A 15,799-nucleotide genomic window follows, 5' to 3' on the forward strand; every position below is an offset into this window, starting at 1 on the left:
AGTAGTAATAGTTTCCAGTGTCACACTGAGCAACTGCTAGGATAAATCATTCATATCTCAGAGATACGTTTACCATTGTGAACATCTAACTGACCCAAAAATTGTTTTCAATGAGTAAAGTCAAACTTTAGATAAAATGACGGCTTCATCAATAACTCAAAGATTTCATAATGGACACTGCAAGAAAGAAGCAGGAACACAGACTGTGTTACTAGGAGAAATCTCTTACTCCCAAAGTATCCTGAAGATTAATGTTAAAAATACCCAGTAGTACAGAAATATTTTTCTGTGATGAGAAATTATGCTCAGAACTACCAACTAAGTGACTCGCAGTCCTATTTTGGAAGCTCAAAGGAATTGTCTTTAAAATCTTTTGCCAAAATAAGGAGTGCTATCCTATGGAAAGAGATTTATTCATTTAAGCTCAGGAACTTTTAATCAATCACTAAAGAGCAAATTGGCATATTTAAACTGAAAGCAGATCACAAGTTTCATGTGTTTGGAGAGGATCCTTGCTTATTGGTGACTACCCACTATGCTTCTTTCTGTCAAGTGTCAGGTATCCACTAAAATTTGTTGCTAATGTTTTATTTTGTAATTTTGAGGCTAGTGAGTCTTAAACCTTTGCTTTACATGCACACACATGCACACGCACACGCACATGCACACGCACACACACACACACACATGAGAGGCCAAACCTACTTCATTTTGTAACGGGCCTCCATCTTAAAAGAAAAAAAAAAAAGGCCTGAAAACTTGGCCCACAGCTAAACCCAAGCTGCACCCAAGTACCAGGAAGGACCCAATGGCTTGTCCTTGGCCAGAGTTACTCTCTAGCTAAGTCCTAGCAGCAGTTAGATTAACTGTTTATTTCAGATGTACTTTCAGTCTGTTCATAATTGTGTACAGTCTTACTTCAGGGCACCCACCTGTCAGCTTACAATAAACATTCAGTTAGATGTTTGCCTGTCTACATACCCACTCTTCACCCCTCGCCTGCTTGCCATTTTCTATAAAACCTTGTCCTGATGAGAGTTTGGAGCTGCTTTCATCAAACCACCCTGTGGGTTGGTGGTAAGCCCAAACTCAAGTTTGTAATAAAGAGACCCTAATGTGCTTCCATCAGAAATGGCTCCCTGGTGGTTTTTTGGGGTTCACGAATGCTTCCTGGCACAACCGACATGATTTTTTTAAATGCTATTATTTTTCACTTTTAGTTCTTACATTTTTGTGTATTTTCTATAGGCATATCCCTTACATAAGAAGCAGAATAAATTCTTAACTACATGATCTACATGTTAGATACTGTATAATTTTAATAAGCATACAAAGTAACAAGATTCCATATGGTATTTTTGTGTATGCTTAATTTGGATCTACCTCCTCCCCGCTTCTCCCCATTTCCTTGGCCCCTCCCCAGTTGTACTTTCCCCTCTCCAGTACTTCCTTTTCCATGTTCATCGGGGTTAATATCTAGAATATGTAAAGAACTGAAAAAAATACAAAAATGCCATTCAACATACAGGCCAATCAACTAAAATAGCTTTCCAAAAGAGGCATTACAAGGCCCGATAAGCAGCTTTAAACATGCTTGGCATACTTGGGCATAGGGGAAATGGAAATTAAAAATTCTTTGATATTCCATCCCAACCCAGTCAGAATGGCTATCATCAAGAAACCCTCATTGTTATTTGATTTGGGAAACAGTAAGTATATATATTCAGAGAATATAATTGTTGTTATATACTCGCACAGTAAAAAACAATTCAGCCAAGCTAATGAGCAAACCCATAGCTTCACTTCCCTACCATATATTATGATGAGGTACTTGGAATTTAATTACTGTGAAATATAAAGTTCATTGGCTCTCATCACCACGCTGTAAGGTGAATCTCAAAACTGACTCCTCCTACTCGCAATTTTAGACTCTTTGATTGGCAGTCCCCTGTTCCTTCCCTACCCAGCCCTCACATACCCTCTTTGACCGCGATGACCTCCATTCAATCATTGACCTTTATTAGTTTCCATTTATGGAGCAGACTTTATTTCCCATGAAATCACCCATGTTGTATGCTGGTGTGCTTACATGCCTCTACAGAGAACTTGTCAGAAAACACAAACAAAAACAAAACCCAAACCAAACAACAACACAAAAAAACTCAAAGGGTTGGGTAATTTTCTGGCAGTAGCTATTCTCCTAAGAGTTTGTTTTCTTAAATCAGAAATAAATATAATCAAAGTTTATCATTGCGTGACATGGAATCAATCAATATGTGGCTTTCGGTAGTATCTGTCTGTGTCTTGAGGAGATTTTTGCAATCTTGACATCTTAACCATTTATAGCCCTCAAGTAGAGAATGTAACATGAGACCTCTTTGAGTGCATGCCAGAAATCTGAGTGTTGGGCGTACCTGAACCAGGGTGCAAGTTCATAAGGACTTAGTTGATGTCATCAAATATCTGCTCCCATTACCTCCCAAATATGGTTAGGCACTTAGAGGGCAGATGGTTTCTTGTTGGTTGAAGAGCATTTCAATAGAGCTCTGATTCTCTTTGATCCTCCCTCAATGTCCCCAGAAACTCTTAGCAATTTACTTATTTCTAGAATGCTCTCAAATGGGGGAGAGAAGCTTTTAGAAGGTAGAGATGTTTTCAGCGGTTGTGTATGGACTGCATTGGACTCGCTAACCCTATTTGCACTTATAAAGCAAGGAGGGGATTTAAAAATATGTATCTTAAATAAAAATGTTCTATCCTATAAACTACAGAGAACATATAAGGACAGCAGAGATCTGCAATCAGCTTACAGAAAATTGGGGCAAATTGAAACCTGCATTGTGTCTAAATGTTTACTGTTCTGTAGCAAAAAGAACACTTGTGTCTCAGGTCAAGGTTCTTCCCCTTGAATAGGTAAATTGGTAATGCCTGCTATTTTCATATCGCATGATATTCTCAGAATGAAAGTCTATGTTCTAGAAAGAGTGTTTTGCAAATTCCTAGGTACTGTAAAGATAACAATGACAAGCAAACACAGACAGGACCTGAGTACCGCTAATTACACTCACAATTTAACTGGTATTTTCTGTTTGTTTTTTTTATGCAGATGACATAAAATCGAAAAACAAGAATCCTGGGAGTCTTGAGACACTCAATCTAGTGTTACCTTTTCAAAGTCACATTTATAAAAACAAAACAAACCTATTGGTGGATCTTTAAGGGGAATAAATGAACTGTCAGTCAGAGAATTTGTCTGTGAATGATTTTGAGTGAAAATTTCCTTATGTGCCTGAAGGGCTTAGGAATCTTCTGTGTGGTCCTTCAGGGAACCAGACAACTGCAGACTTCAGTGTCTGGGGATGAAACACAAAGGAATTCAAAGGATATGTAGCAGCCTGGCAGCTGAACATAAAGTCCCCTCTTCTAACTCACTCTCAGCAGTCTTGCCTTCCATGTAAAAGCAATTGCTCACCTTCATGTAAGCCCATTTTACATGTGAAATGCAAATGTACGTACATCTTAAAACTAGAGAGGAAGAAATAAAAGCATAGGCCAGAGTCTAGTTATAAAAGCAAACAAAAATACTTTTTTAATCTGCTGAATAGTTTTATCAAAGAAATTGTGTGTGTGTGTGTGTGTGTGTGTGTGTGTGTGTGGTATATGATATGTGATGTGTGTGTTTTGTCTAGTCCATTGCTAGTGGTCATTCAATTGTTACTTATTTTAATACACTATAAATTTTGCAATATTTCTAATAATAAAGAGGGTCAATTATTTTTCTTGTTAATTAAACGTATTTGTGTCGATATGAAGCTTTGTAGCATATTAAAATGGCCCTGTTTTGAAAACAACCTTCATAGGTACTCTGGGGGTGAACGGTTAGTTATGAAAATGTTGAGCACACATTATTAAAATATTAATTACTAGAAGTTGATGACAAAGGTAAAATGTGGCTTCAGGGCATATGTACCTTTTAATGTCATTAAAATTATCTCTCTTTGAAAATGATTATCACTCAAGACAAAAACATGAATTAGCACCCATTAAACTTTTGTCCAAAAGACACTGCAGTACATATTTTATTGGCAGACTTCTGTGTTTTATTTCTCTATGTATAGTGGACTGCCAAAACATTAATAATGCAAATCTTTGTTTGAATACAAATAATCCCTACAGAATTGGCTTTGGTTATTAATGGAATTAATTATCTTCCTTCCCTGTGCAGCTACAGCAGTTTGGAACAGCAGTTAATAAAGAAAGAGTCAAATTTTAAAATAGCATACTTAATAATCCTAATTAATTCTACCACGCAAAGAATTTATAAGAAAACACTGCAGTAATAATGTCTCCTCTTTTGCATAACAAGATGTTCTTGTGTTAGAGCATCTTTCTCTCACTTTCAAACAGGACATGAGTACCTCAGAAGAGTGCCACTTTACTAAAACTAGAAGCCTGGGTTATTTACCCTCTTTGCATGGTAGAATTGCAACTAGCCCTTCACCAGTAGCCCAAGAAGAGAGAATATTCTGATGTCTTTTGAGATTTCAAGAGATTTGTCTTTACAGAAAAAGTATTTTAAAGTTGAGTCATTTCCATAACACTTTGAATGTAGTCATTTGTTGAGTTCAGAGTAATCTGGCTACAGAGAAAGGATGTGGCACATGTCAGTATACCCATAGCTCATAATCTCGGGGAGACTCTCAGATGTTTTCTCTAAATACCATACAGATTCCATAGAGACCAGTTGAAAATATAATATTTTTATAGGAAATAGGTATATGCATAAAAAATTAATCTGAGTGTATTACTAGATTTGTGTTACTACAACAAAACCCCAGAGGTAATTATAAGTTCATTTACCTCACACTTAGGGAGATATGAGCATGAAATCAAGTGCTTATGTTGCTTCGGGTCTATACAGGGTTAGTTGGATTCCAAGAGCTGAGAGAATAGCACAGAGAAAACTCACTTACATCCTGAAACATGAAGCAAAAGAGTAGCAGGGGTGCCTGGGATACCACATTCTTGAGGGAGATCTGTCTCCAGTAGACTTTAGGACCTCTCATTAGTTAGGCACTCCTAAAGCTAGCACCTGTTCCCAGTAGCCTCACCAAAGGGACCAAGCTTATGACTCGTGGGTCTTTGGGGGAGTTCAACCACTAACTGTCTCAGCATGTAAATATCACAGATTCATCTATTCATCATTTGGTGGGCTGTAATAAGCTCAAGCTAAGGGGATATACGTCATGCCTGTGTTAGTATAAAAAAATTAATAGAAATAGGTTGAGTATCTGTAATCTGAACTTCCTGGGACCAGTGTGTGTCTGACTTTACAGTATTTGGTATGTTTTTAATACTTGCATGGAATATTGATTGAGTGTTCAAAATCTGAAGGGATATTTTTTAATCCTAAATCTGAAATGATCAAGGTCCCTATCCACAACATAAAAATATTACCACTCAGTTTCAATTTTTTGCTTTATTTTTTTAATTAATTTTTTATTAGATATTTTATTGACATTTTAGATGTTATCTACTTTTCCCATCCCCCCTCAACCCAGAAAACCCCTATCCCTTCCCCCTAATTTTGCTTCTATGAGAATGTGCCCCCAACCACCCACTCCTACCTCCCTGCCCTTGAATTCCCACACATGGGAGCACACAGCTTTCACAGGACCAAGGGCTTACTTTCTCACCTATGCCTGACAAGGCCATCCTCTCCTACATATACAGCTGGAGCCATAGGGCCCTCCCTATGTGCTCCCAGGCTGGTGGTTTAGGCCCTGGGAGCTCTGGTTGGTTGGTATTGTTGCTCTCCCCATGGGGCCACTAACCCCTTTAGCTCCTTCAGTCTTCTCTCTCACTCCTTTGTTGGGAACCCCATGATCAGTTCAATGGTTAGTTGTGAGCATCTGCCCCTGTATATGTCTGGCTCTGGCAGACCTCTCAGGAGACAGCTATATCAGGCTTCTGTCAGCATGCACTTCCTGGCATCCACATCAGTGTCTGCCTTTGGTGATTATACATGGGATGGATTATAAGACTCTTTGGGAAAAAAAAACCCTCTAGATGGCATATAGATAGAAACAATGGTCATACAGACATGCTGGCATACTAACACTGGAGACTGTTCACTGGAAAGACGGATGAATCAAATCTGAGATACATCAAGATCTGACTTATTTCAATCCTCACCATCAAATCCAGTATGCCTCCATGGTAGCTGTTTGTATTCTACTAACATCGACTTATTAATAACTCTTCCTCACATCATTGACTGATTAGGCTGATTACCTGTGTCATGCTTGTTATGACCTCCATGCCCAACAGCAACAGATTTCCAGAAATAACCATCTTCAATGTCCCAGATCATTTAAGCTCACTTATTACGGATAATACATAAGTTCATCTCAAGTATAAAACAAAAATATAATATCTTCCTGAAAGCAAATAGTAATGTATTTAAAAGTCTCAGCAGTCGGTCTCAAGACCCCATATTCTTTTCTATAGAGTCTGAAACCCATTTCTTTGGGTGCCTTTATGTTAGCAATACAATAAAATTAATAAACTAGAACAGCTAACTAGAGAGTCAGGAGAGCACAGCTGGCAGCAGCAGAAAACCCTGATTTGATCTTGCTCTTTGCTTGACCCACTGGACAACTTCTTCAAGAAAATGTTATAAAAGGCAATATGCTCTCCCAGGGGTTCTATGGTTCAAATAGCAAGCTTTGAATTTGAAACCCAACATTCTAATTGTACACTGAGTTAGATCAGCTCATGTTTGCAGTAGACAAATTCCAGAAACATCAATTTTGTTACTTTAACTATATCAATTCAAATTTCATGTTATACAATATTTTCTTTTCCATTTTTTCTCTTTTCTTATCTTTACTTTGAATGTAATTCATTGGTATTGTGGTACCATTTAGATTGGGAAGTCAGTAAGTTTCAGGTTCTCTTTTATAAACTCACTGTAAATAAAGATGAAAGCTATGGATCATGTGCCCCCATCCATGGCTGGATATAACAGAGCCATTGGAGCTAAGCACATCACCTTAACAAGAACAAAATCATGCCAAGTTATCATCATGTAAACAACAAAACTATCAATATAGCATGTGGCTGAGCCATAGAACAATCTTATTTCATGTTTCTCCTTCTGTGGCATCTAGGGATAAATCTGGCAGCTACATGGTCTGCTTTATTCTAATTTGACATTATGAAAAACACTACTGGTAATAAAAAAAAACCTCACTCCTAAAATTTATTAAAAATATATTTATAGAAATATTTCTTGTTGAAAATGAAAGAAGGCTAGGGATATGGTTTGGTGGCAAAGGTCCTTCATAAATATTGTAAAATGCAAAGAGAAAGTACCTTTGTCACATACATATTAGACTTCATGAATGTATAGCTAATGAGAAACACAGTCTATTTTGTTATTAAAATACAGCATTTATTACAAACTTAATTTTTAATTCCCTTACATCATTTTTCAGTGGGGTAAAGGTCGTTTCCTAGACAATGGTGACTGTATAAACACACAGCAATGACCTGGGTGTGTGTTAAGCTCCTTCTCAGACTCCTGTAATGCTGCCAATGATCTTAGCATTATTACAAGTTTCTAATGTTTTAAACATAAAATAAAAGGAGAAAGGGTGACAGGAAGAAACAGTAAGGGAGGAAGGAAGAGACACACAGAGGGAACAGGAGGGAAGCAGGGAACGAGCAAACTAAGCTCACAGTCTGTCAAGCTGTTTTCTTGTCTCACGATTATCACTCTCTGTATATTTTTAGTCTTAGTTTGTTGCTTAAGTTTGTTTTCTATTTACCACGAGCCACCTTCCCTCCCAGTCACTTCCCCAATTTTCACAGGAGAGAACTATTAGCTACAGATGCTAGGCCCGTGACCCCACTTGTTTACACAATGAAAGCCTGCTGTCCCAGCCTGACTCCACAGATGTCCTCAACTATTCTGTGTCTTTCAGTCCTCAGTCACCTCTTACGACTGAAACCACAAGGCATCTGCTTTCCTGCAGCACACGTGTTCACTTACCACGTGTCCTTAGGCTTCATCAGTTTTATAGTACATATGAGGGGTTCCTGTTTCAAGGGTAAACAAGAGTCCACTATATATGTGTCCCTTGTTTTCTCTGTCCATTCACTTGCCGTTGGTCCTTTAGGTGACTGCAACCTCTTGGTCATGTTTTAAAATGTGTAGCTTGCCCACATTGTTGCCTTGTTCATTATTTATTTATTTATTTATTTATTTATTTATTTATTTATTAGCTTTTAGCAAAGCTGAAGATAATATGCACATGAGCTTAATGTCCACTGTGTGGAATTTTCTTACCCAGAGCAGCTATGTGTTTGTCATTGAGAGTGTGCAAAGAGAAATAGGGCAGAGATGTCATAATAATGGAATGCTCTCTCATTGCAGGATGAAGCTACTCCCTCTGACAAACAGTGCAAGCCAGAGGCAGCCCAGACCACCTACTCAACGTCTTCTGTTCCAGGCTCCCAGGAGGTATTGTACATCAACGGCAATGGGACCTACAGTTACCATAGTTACCGAGGGCTAGGAGGAGGACTGCTAAATCTGAATGACACTTCTAGTAGCGGTGAGTGTTTATAGCAGCTTGCATGTTGTGCATTCATTTGGGGCTGGTACCTTTTCTAAACCTGAAAGAGGAAACTGGATAAAGTGTTATAGGCATGAGCCAGTGATAATGGGATTAAAACAAGGCTACCTGAAAACACAATGTTTGCCTCTCTGCCTGGATAGCTCCCTCTGTTACCACAGCTTCTGTGAGCAATATGATACAATTGAATGATAGCTGTTTTATATTAGGAAGAAATTTCAGGTAGAATAGGAGCAATTCTTTTTCCCGTGAAGTGATTCATTCTGCCTCTGGTGTTGTAAGAGTAATTTGTCAATGGTTTGTCAAGAATGATGCTCTGGTTTCTTAATGTTCACTGGGGTTTGAAAGCTGGAGAATTTGAGGCAATGGGAACTTTATGGAATGTACATTATTTTCACTAAAAACACATGAATGGAAACAAATCAGAAGCCATCATGACTCCCAGTCAATAGGTTAGCATCAATAATGCTCTGTCCACAGTGATCGGCGCCTAGACCCAGCTTGTATTTGTTCGTGATTTAGAAATTTCCTAGAGTTTATATGTCACAACATCTCAATGAATCAGATATTTAAATAGTTTCTATAGAATTATTTGTATCTTAAGAAATATATATATATATATATATATATATATATATATATATATAGGCAAGTTACTATATCTAGATTGTAAAAAAAAAATCTTAATTGTATATAAAGTACAGGTATAAATAAATTAATATTGTACTCTCTTTTTATATGATAAAATATATCCATAAATATAAAGACAAATTGAAAATTATTATTTATACTACAAAAATTAAGTCAATACATACATCCTTTAAAATTAAATAGGTAATGTACCTAGCTTCATATTACACAATTAATACAATTTAAAAGGCTGAGAGTAATTTTGTTCTGTGGCTACACTTCACTTTGCATATCTTCTGTTTTTTTTATCACTTAAAACATTGTTCTTGATCTTCAGTAATGTTTTGTCTCTGAATGTTGACCATGACAAATTTTAGTTATTTCTACAAGTCTGCAAAAGAAAATAACTTGGATTTCATTAGTGATACAAATGATAATAAATAGAAGTGAAGAACACTTTAGTATGTGAATACCTGTGAAACCAAAACAAAATGAGATGTCCTGCCTCTATTCCTATACAATCAGACTCATTTCCCTTTGCTCCTGAATGGCTAAATCATCTCGTAGGATCATACAACTAGAATATATGAGGCCTCTTATTTTTAATTAAGAGTCTTAAGGCATGAATTACAGAGGAAAAAGAACATGGGCTCTGCCCTGCTTACTGTGCTCCCAGACTGTATATGAAGTATGTTTGACTTATGAAGTTATCATTAAAAATACAGAGAGATCCTGGTGGGAGAAATGCATTGTGTACAAAGACAGAAAAGGAAACAAACTTATATAGGATTTCTAAAATGTTGGTATTGTTGTTGATGTTGTTGTAGCTGCTGTTGGTTTGACAAGAAAAGAGATGCTTTTGGAGGCCAATCTTTACCATAAAATATTAGCTGGAAAGCCTTTCCTACATTTCAACTGATTCTTAAAAGAGAAAGCAAAGTTATCTCTCAAACAAAAGCAAAGAAAAATAAAATGAGTCAAGTTAAACCAAATCACGCACTCAGTGAATTTTCTTTTGTATCCTTTAACCAGTGTTAAAAATAAAAATAGCAGCATCTTATACCCTCCCTTAGATCCAACCTGCCTGTGTTTCTTTCACCTGATTTTCCCTCTCTAATACCATTTGTTGTTCATCCTCAAAGTGTATTACTTAGGACTTGTGGACCGCTCTGTCAATGCTGGAACCCGCACTGCCAAAGCCTTGTTAGCCAGTACTGCCCCAAGCAGCTCCGGTCTGTGGGTCGGGGTTCAGCAAGAGAGAGAGTGAGGATGGACTCAAAGAATGGAGACCAGACAGAGTGTGATTCAATCCCGTTTATTCTTCAGTCTCTCTTCTTCTCTCCAAGTCCCAAGTTCCTAGTTCCTAGTCCCTAGTTCCTAGTCCCTAGTTCCTAGTCCCTAGTGCCTCCAAGTTCCAAGTTTCTTCTTCCAAGTGCCAAGTGCCTAATGTCTAATGCCTAATTCTCTGTTCTTCCTCCAAGTTGTACTCCAGGTTGTACTTTCTAACCTAATTCCTAGTTCCAAGTTGTAGTCCTAGTTGTACTGTCCTAATGCCTAATTCCTACTCCAAATTGTACTCTCTGAAGTGTCTGATTCTCTGTTCCTCTCTTCTGTCTGCCTCTCACCTTTTATATGTCTCACTTCCAATCCACGCCTTTAGCTCACACCTTTAACTCATGCCCTTAGGTCTTGTCTCTAAATCTGATCTCTAAGTCACGCCCTTAAGTCACACACCTTTAAGTCTCACACACCCAAGGGAAGATCCTGGGTATCTAAAGCAAGATGTTATCAGAGTGTGCTCAGCTGTTGTAGGCTAATGCAATCAAGTCTCTGGTCAGGGTATATGGCTCAAGATGGCTGCAAGGATGATAGCCGCCTTCTGTCGGCTCCCCACAAGGACTCCCAATTGTAGCCATAAACCCTTAGAAAACCCCTGAATTTATTCTGTGAAGTATATACCACAGTGAATGTACAAACACACGCAGACACACACACATCCCACATACACAGTTTGGTTTCCATTTCTCAGTCATTGGTGATGTTCAAAAGCCATGTCAGAATTCTAGAATAGATGCCAAGTATGCAGTTGTATAATTAGTGGGAATGCAACTTTTATAATTCATAATTTTAATGTAGATGTGGTAATATTATATCGAGATCTACTTAGTTTGGCATTCTTTGACAACCCCCAACCCCAACCTTCACTTTAGTAGAATGACAGAGGCTGAAAGGAACTGGGAATCCTTTATCAGTAATCTCTCCCTACCAGCATCCCGACATCTCTCAGATTTCTTAATAAAAAAATGTTCCTGCCAGCCACTTATGTCAGCCCAAGCATGAAAGTGGAGGGCAAACCTTATGAAGTCTGGGAGCAGAGTGGGCTGGGAAGAGCCCCTAAGTTCTATTCTCTACAATCAGTGTCTTGGGCCTCAAGTTTCATGTTATATACTGCTTCTTCATCTTTGTTTTTTGAAGTCTACAAAATAAGAAGCAGGAATAGGCAATTAGTGGCATGTAGATTTGTGATCATTTAGCTCATATATTCTGACACTTTTGTATGATAGGATGAAGGTCCCTTAAAGACGCCATAAAGAATAACTCCCATGCCCTGCAGACTGCTGCTGAGAACACACAGTGAGATTAACCTTATGTTTAACCTACTGTGGCTTACAACATTCTGAAAATAGATGAATTTCTTTGAGCTAGGGCTTTGTACCTAGTGTAACAATAATTAAACAGCTTAAAAAGTAATCTGAGCAAACAGCCCCTTTACACTGACATGAAAGAGGATTGCTCCAGACTAGAAGGATTTGGGCACCCACTGATGGTGGCTGTCAGAGGAACTATTAACTTTATACCATAAAAGGACTCAGAATAGCTTTCCATTCTCCAAGAATCTAGAATTATTTATACACTGGTGTTGTCTACACCTGTGTTGGTTTTATTCATTTTCCCCCAAGTACAGAAAGAATGCTACGTTGATTTGGTACACAATTTCATTTAAGTTATGTGAACCTAAACTATTCTGACCTAATGCTTTATTATATGTTATTTCCTCTATAACATATTTGGAGTTATGGAGAAAGAAGCTATATGAATATGCATAAATCTTGTGAGCTAAAAAGTACATAGTGGAAAATTAGCGTAAAATTAGATGCTAACATCATAGCTGGTGGTGGATAACTTCAATAGTTGAAATTTGAGAATTCTTGGTTTGGAGCTATGTGCAGTTGTAAAGTATGAAGAGCAGCAGCTATTTGAGACCACCCTGAGTTAGATTAAGGGTTAGAATAAGAGCATGTTTGACTTAGTTTGTGAGGCAGGTGAAGATGTTCAGAATTCACACAGTTAGCTGGAGAAACCAGAATATTCTGCAAACTAACAGAAACATCTGCAAGCTAACAAAAACAAACAAACAAACAAACAAAAACCAAACCAGACAATATGGACTAATATGGAAGGAAAAACGATGTGTCTAGAACTGTCTAAAATCATATTATAAGTACACACGAACCCTACAAATTATACTATGTCCAAGAAGAATGCAAACACATATTTTTAAAAAGGAGGTAATGTGGCTTCTTTATATTTAGTGTAACATATTTTGGGTTTTCTTTGTTTAAATCAATGTAAATTTAACAGAAACAGATTCAATAAGACAGAGCCTGCTTATCTTAAGAAATGTATAGCTCAAAAACACATAAATAAGAGCTGTCTTTTGTGATTTGGGGAGACGACACAGCAATTAAAATCACTTTCTGCTCTTGCAGAAGACCCAGTTTCAATTCTCAGCCACCCACATCAGGCAGCTCACAGTCACTTGTCATTTTTGTTCCAGGGCACCCAATGCTCCCCTGTGGACTTTGGAAACACTGTGTCCCCAACAGAAATAACAAACTAAGTATGTTTTTAAGACAGTCTTTGTTTCTATTTAAATGTCAAAGCACTTTCAATCCTACCTTCCTCTGCTTACTCTGTTCATTGAACAATATACTCCCCTAAATAGATGTGCTATCTGAGAAAGCACAGACTCCATCTAGCCTATGATTCCTCTGAGTCACGTCACTTACATATCAAGTACCTAAGCACTGGTTTAGTTGGAACTATTATTATTAGAGTTTCTGATGTTAAATGTTAAATGTTAAGGTCAATGTTAAAGAGGTACAGAGTCAATCATTTATGTATTTTGGATGTCAGGTGTGAGTAGTTTATCTGATATGAAAGCAAACAAGGCTGGAGATGCAAGTGTGTAGTAGACCATGTGCTTAGCATACACGATTCCCTGGGTTTGACCCAGCACGACAAACAACAAAAGGCAAAAGAATGAGTCAAAAGAAAGCAAAACAAAAGGGAGGAAGAGCACAGCACACTGAGTTCGTCGATGTGTAGGTCTATATGGTTTTAGCAGAGTTTTATAAACTCCTGTTTTGTTTTTAATATAATGGCAACTGGGAAATCTGTCCTACATTGGAGACTTCATAGCAGGGAAAGAGTCTGGCTGTGCCCAGTGCCAGAGTGCCCTTCAAAGCTTTCAGTAGCCAACCCACCATTTGTTTAGAGCTGGCAACGGCCTGCACCCAACAATCCAGATTTTCAAATTGGAGTATTATCAAAATGACAGCAGTTACAATTTGTATAAAGAATGTATTCAAATTAAGCAAATGAAAGAAGCAAGAAGCAGCCTGTCTCCTGTCATTATCCCTTCCGTTGACATGGGACATTGTGTCAGGAAACTCACATCGCATCATCTACAGAAGGCTATTGTGGTTCTCTGCAGTTCCCCATTGGACCCTGAAGCTGAAATTATGTGCAAAAGGCATCATTTGTTTTTGGCTGTTTCCTCTCCACACACTCCATGGGGTGCAGACTTTTCATTCTCTTTTTCAACTCTGAGATAAAGTGGGCTGATATACAGACCAAGACCTAGCAGGATCAAATTGTGGTAATAATGAGCCTTAATAACTAACATTTGTATGGTGATTTCTAGTCTGCCCGAATGTCTGCGTTTGGTATCTTCCATCTTTTGTTGTGACATGAATATGTGGGATTTCCATTTTAAATGTTCTGTTGGTCAAAATCTGTCGCTGGATCTAGGACAGGTACACTTGACTATAGGCCTAACTAGAACTGGTCACAGTAGTCATATAAGACTGAAGTCTCATTTCTTATGTGCACCTTTTGAATCTAGCATCTTACGCCTCAGCCATTACAGCCCTTGCAGATTTTATAAAAAATGCCAAAGGACCCTTTTCATTCATCTACCCCCTAAACACCTCACTAACAGTTTTTTTCTCAGTACACTAAAACAAACTCTCTCCTACCATAATTTCTAGGTCGTTGTCCCTAATTTCACCAATTATCAAATCTAAAGTGATTTATCATCATCATCATCATCATCATCATCATCATCATCATCATCATCATCATCATCATCTTTTTACAGCCCAGTCATTGTCTCCATCCCTGTCTGCCCTCTGACTGATCTTTACCCCATTCCTCCTTCCCAGTCTCCAAGAGGATGTCCCCACTCTACTGCCATTTTCCTGGATTTCATGGGTATATTTGAATACCCTTATGATTGAAGCTTTGAAGTGTCCATGACCTTGATGTTCACACCACCTTGTGTCCTTGTTGTGTTCTTTGCCTCCTGCCTCTCTACGATTTACTTTTAAATTTTCCACCTATTTTTTCCATGCTGTAATTTAATTTCCCTTCCCTTTTCCTCCCTTTGTCCCTTTAAGTGTCTTGTTCTGCACGAGGCTCAAGGTGAAGCTCATCAAGTGTTACTGTTTCTTCTGCAATGTCTGCATTCTAATCTTTGCCTCTGAGCCTCTGATTTTATACCTAATTTTTGACCAGATAGTATGAAACTTAAAGTTTCATCTCAAGAAACTTTAAGTTAATCATGCAAACACGACTTCTTCCTCCCCATATGTTCTATACGACATGCCTATCTGTTTGGGGGTACAAATAACCTCCCGTGCACCTAACTCATATGCCCTGTCAGATTCCTTAAAACATCTGTGCTACTTCCCCAATCGCTCCCCAGCTCAGTTTTCTTCCTGTATGTTCCCATAACGCACTACACAGATTTATTGCATCTCCACCCATTTGCTATGCACATTTTCCACAGAGAATAAGCATAGCTTGAAGATGCACAAGATGACTTGTCCCTGACTTCCACATGGCCAGTGTCAGTAGATAAGGTGGTTCCTATTTGGACTCAGTGGCTTCTAAATGAATATACACACCATGAATACCTATGTGAAAAGATTTTCCCAGTGAAATACTGTGCCTCTTGGACACCTTTTTTCTTGTTGTCTTTTTGTATGTGTATGTGTGAGTTGTATGTATGTTGGTGTTTGTTAGGTGTAGGTGAACATCTGAACATGGAGAACAGAGGACATGCTAAGGTGCCATTCTCTATGTTTGGAATTAATTATTTTTCTGTTGCTGTGATAAAACACCATGACAGAGGCAACTTAAAGAAGGATGTTTTGTTTGAGCTTACAGTTCCAGGGGGATAG

General features: G+C 38.1%; 1 protein-coding gene across 7 annotated transcripts in view; it reads left to right on the forward strand.

Moving 5' to 3' along the window:
- Positions 1–15,799, forward strand: part of Nol4 (nucleolar protein 4) — a 337,582-nt gene that overhangs the window by 294,816 nt on the left and 26,967 nt on the right. For all 7 annotated transcript variants that reach the window (XM_076912936.1, XM_034518207.2, XM_034518208.2 and 4 more), the window contains one exon: positions 8,441–8,621. In XM_076912936.1, coding sequence (XP_076769051.1) covers positions 8,441–8,621 — 181 coding nt within the window. The remainder of the gene's footprint in view (positions 1–8,440; positions 8,622–15,799) is intronic.

Source organism: Arvicanthis niloticus, chromosome 14 (assembly GCF_011762505.2).
Source record: "Arvicanthis niloticus isolate mArvNil1 chromosome 14, mArvNil1.pat.X, whole genome shotgun sequence".
NCBI classification, from domain to species: Eukaryota; Metazoa; Chordata; class Mammalia; order Rodentia; family Muridae; genus Arvicanthis; species Arvicanthis niloticus.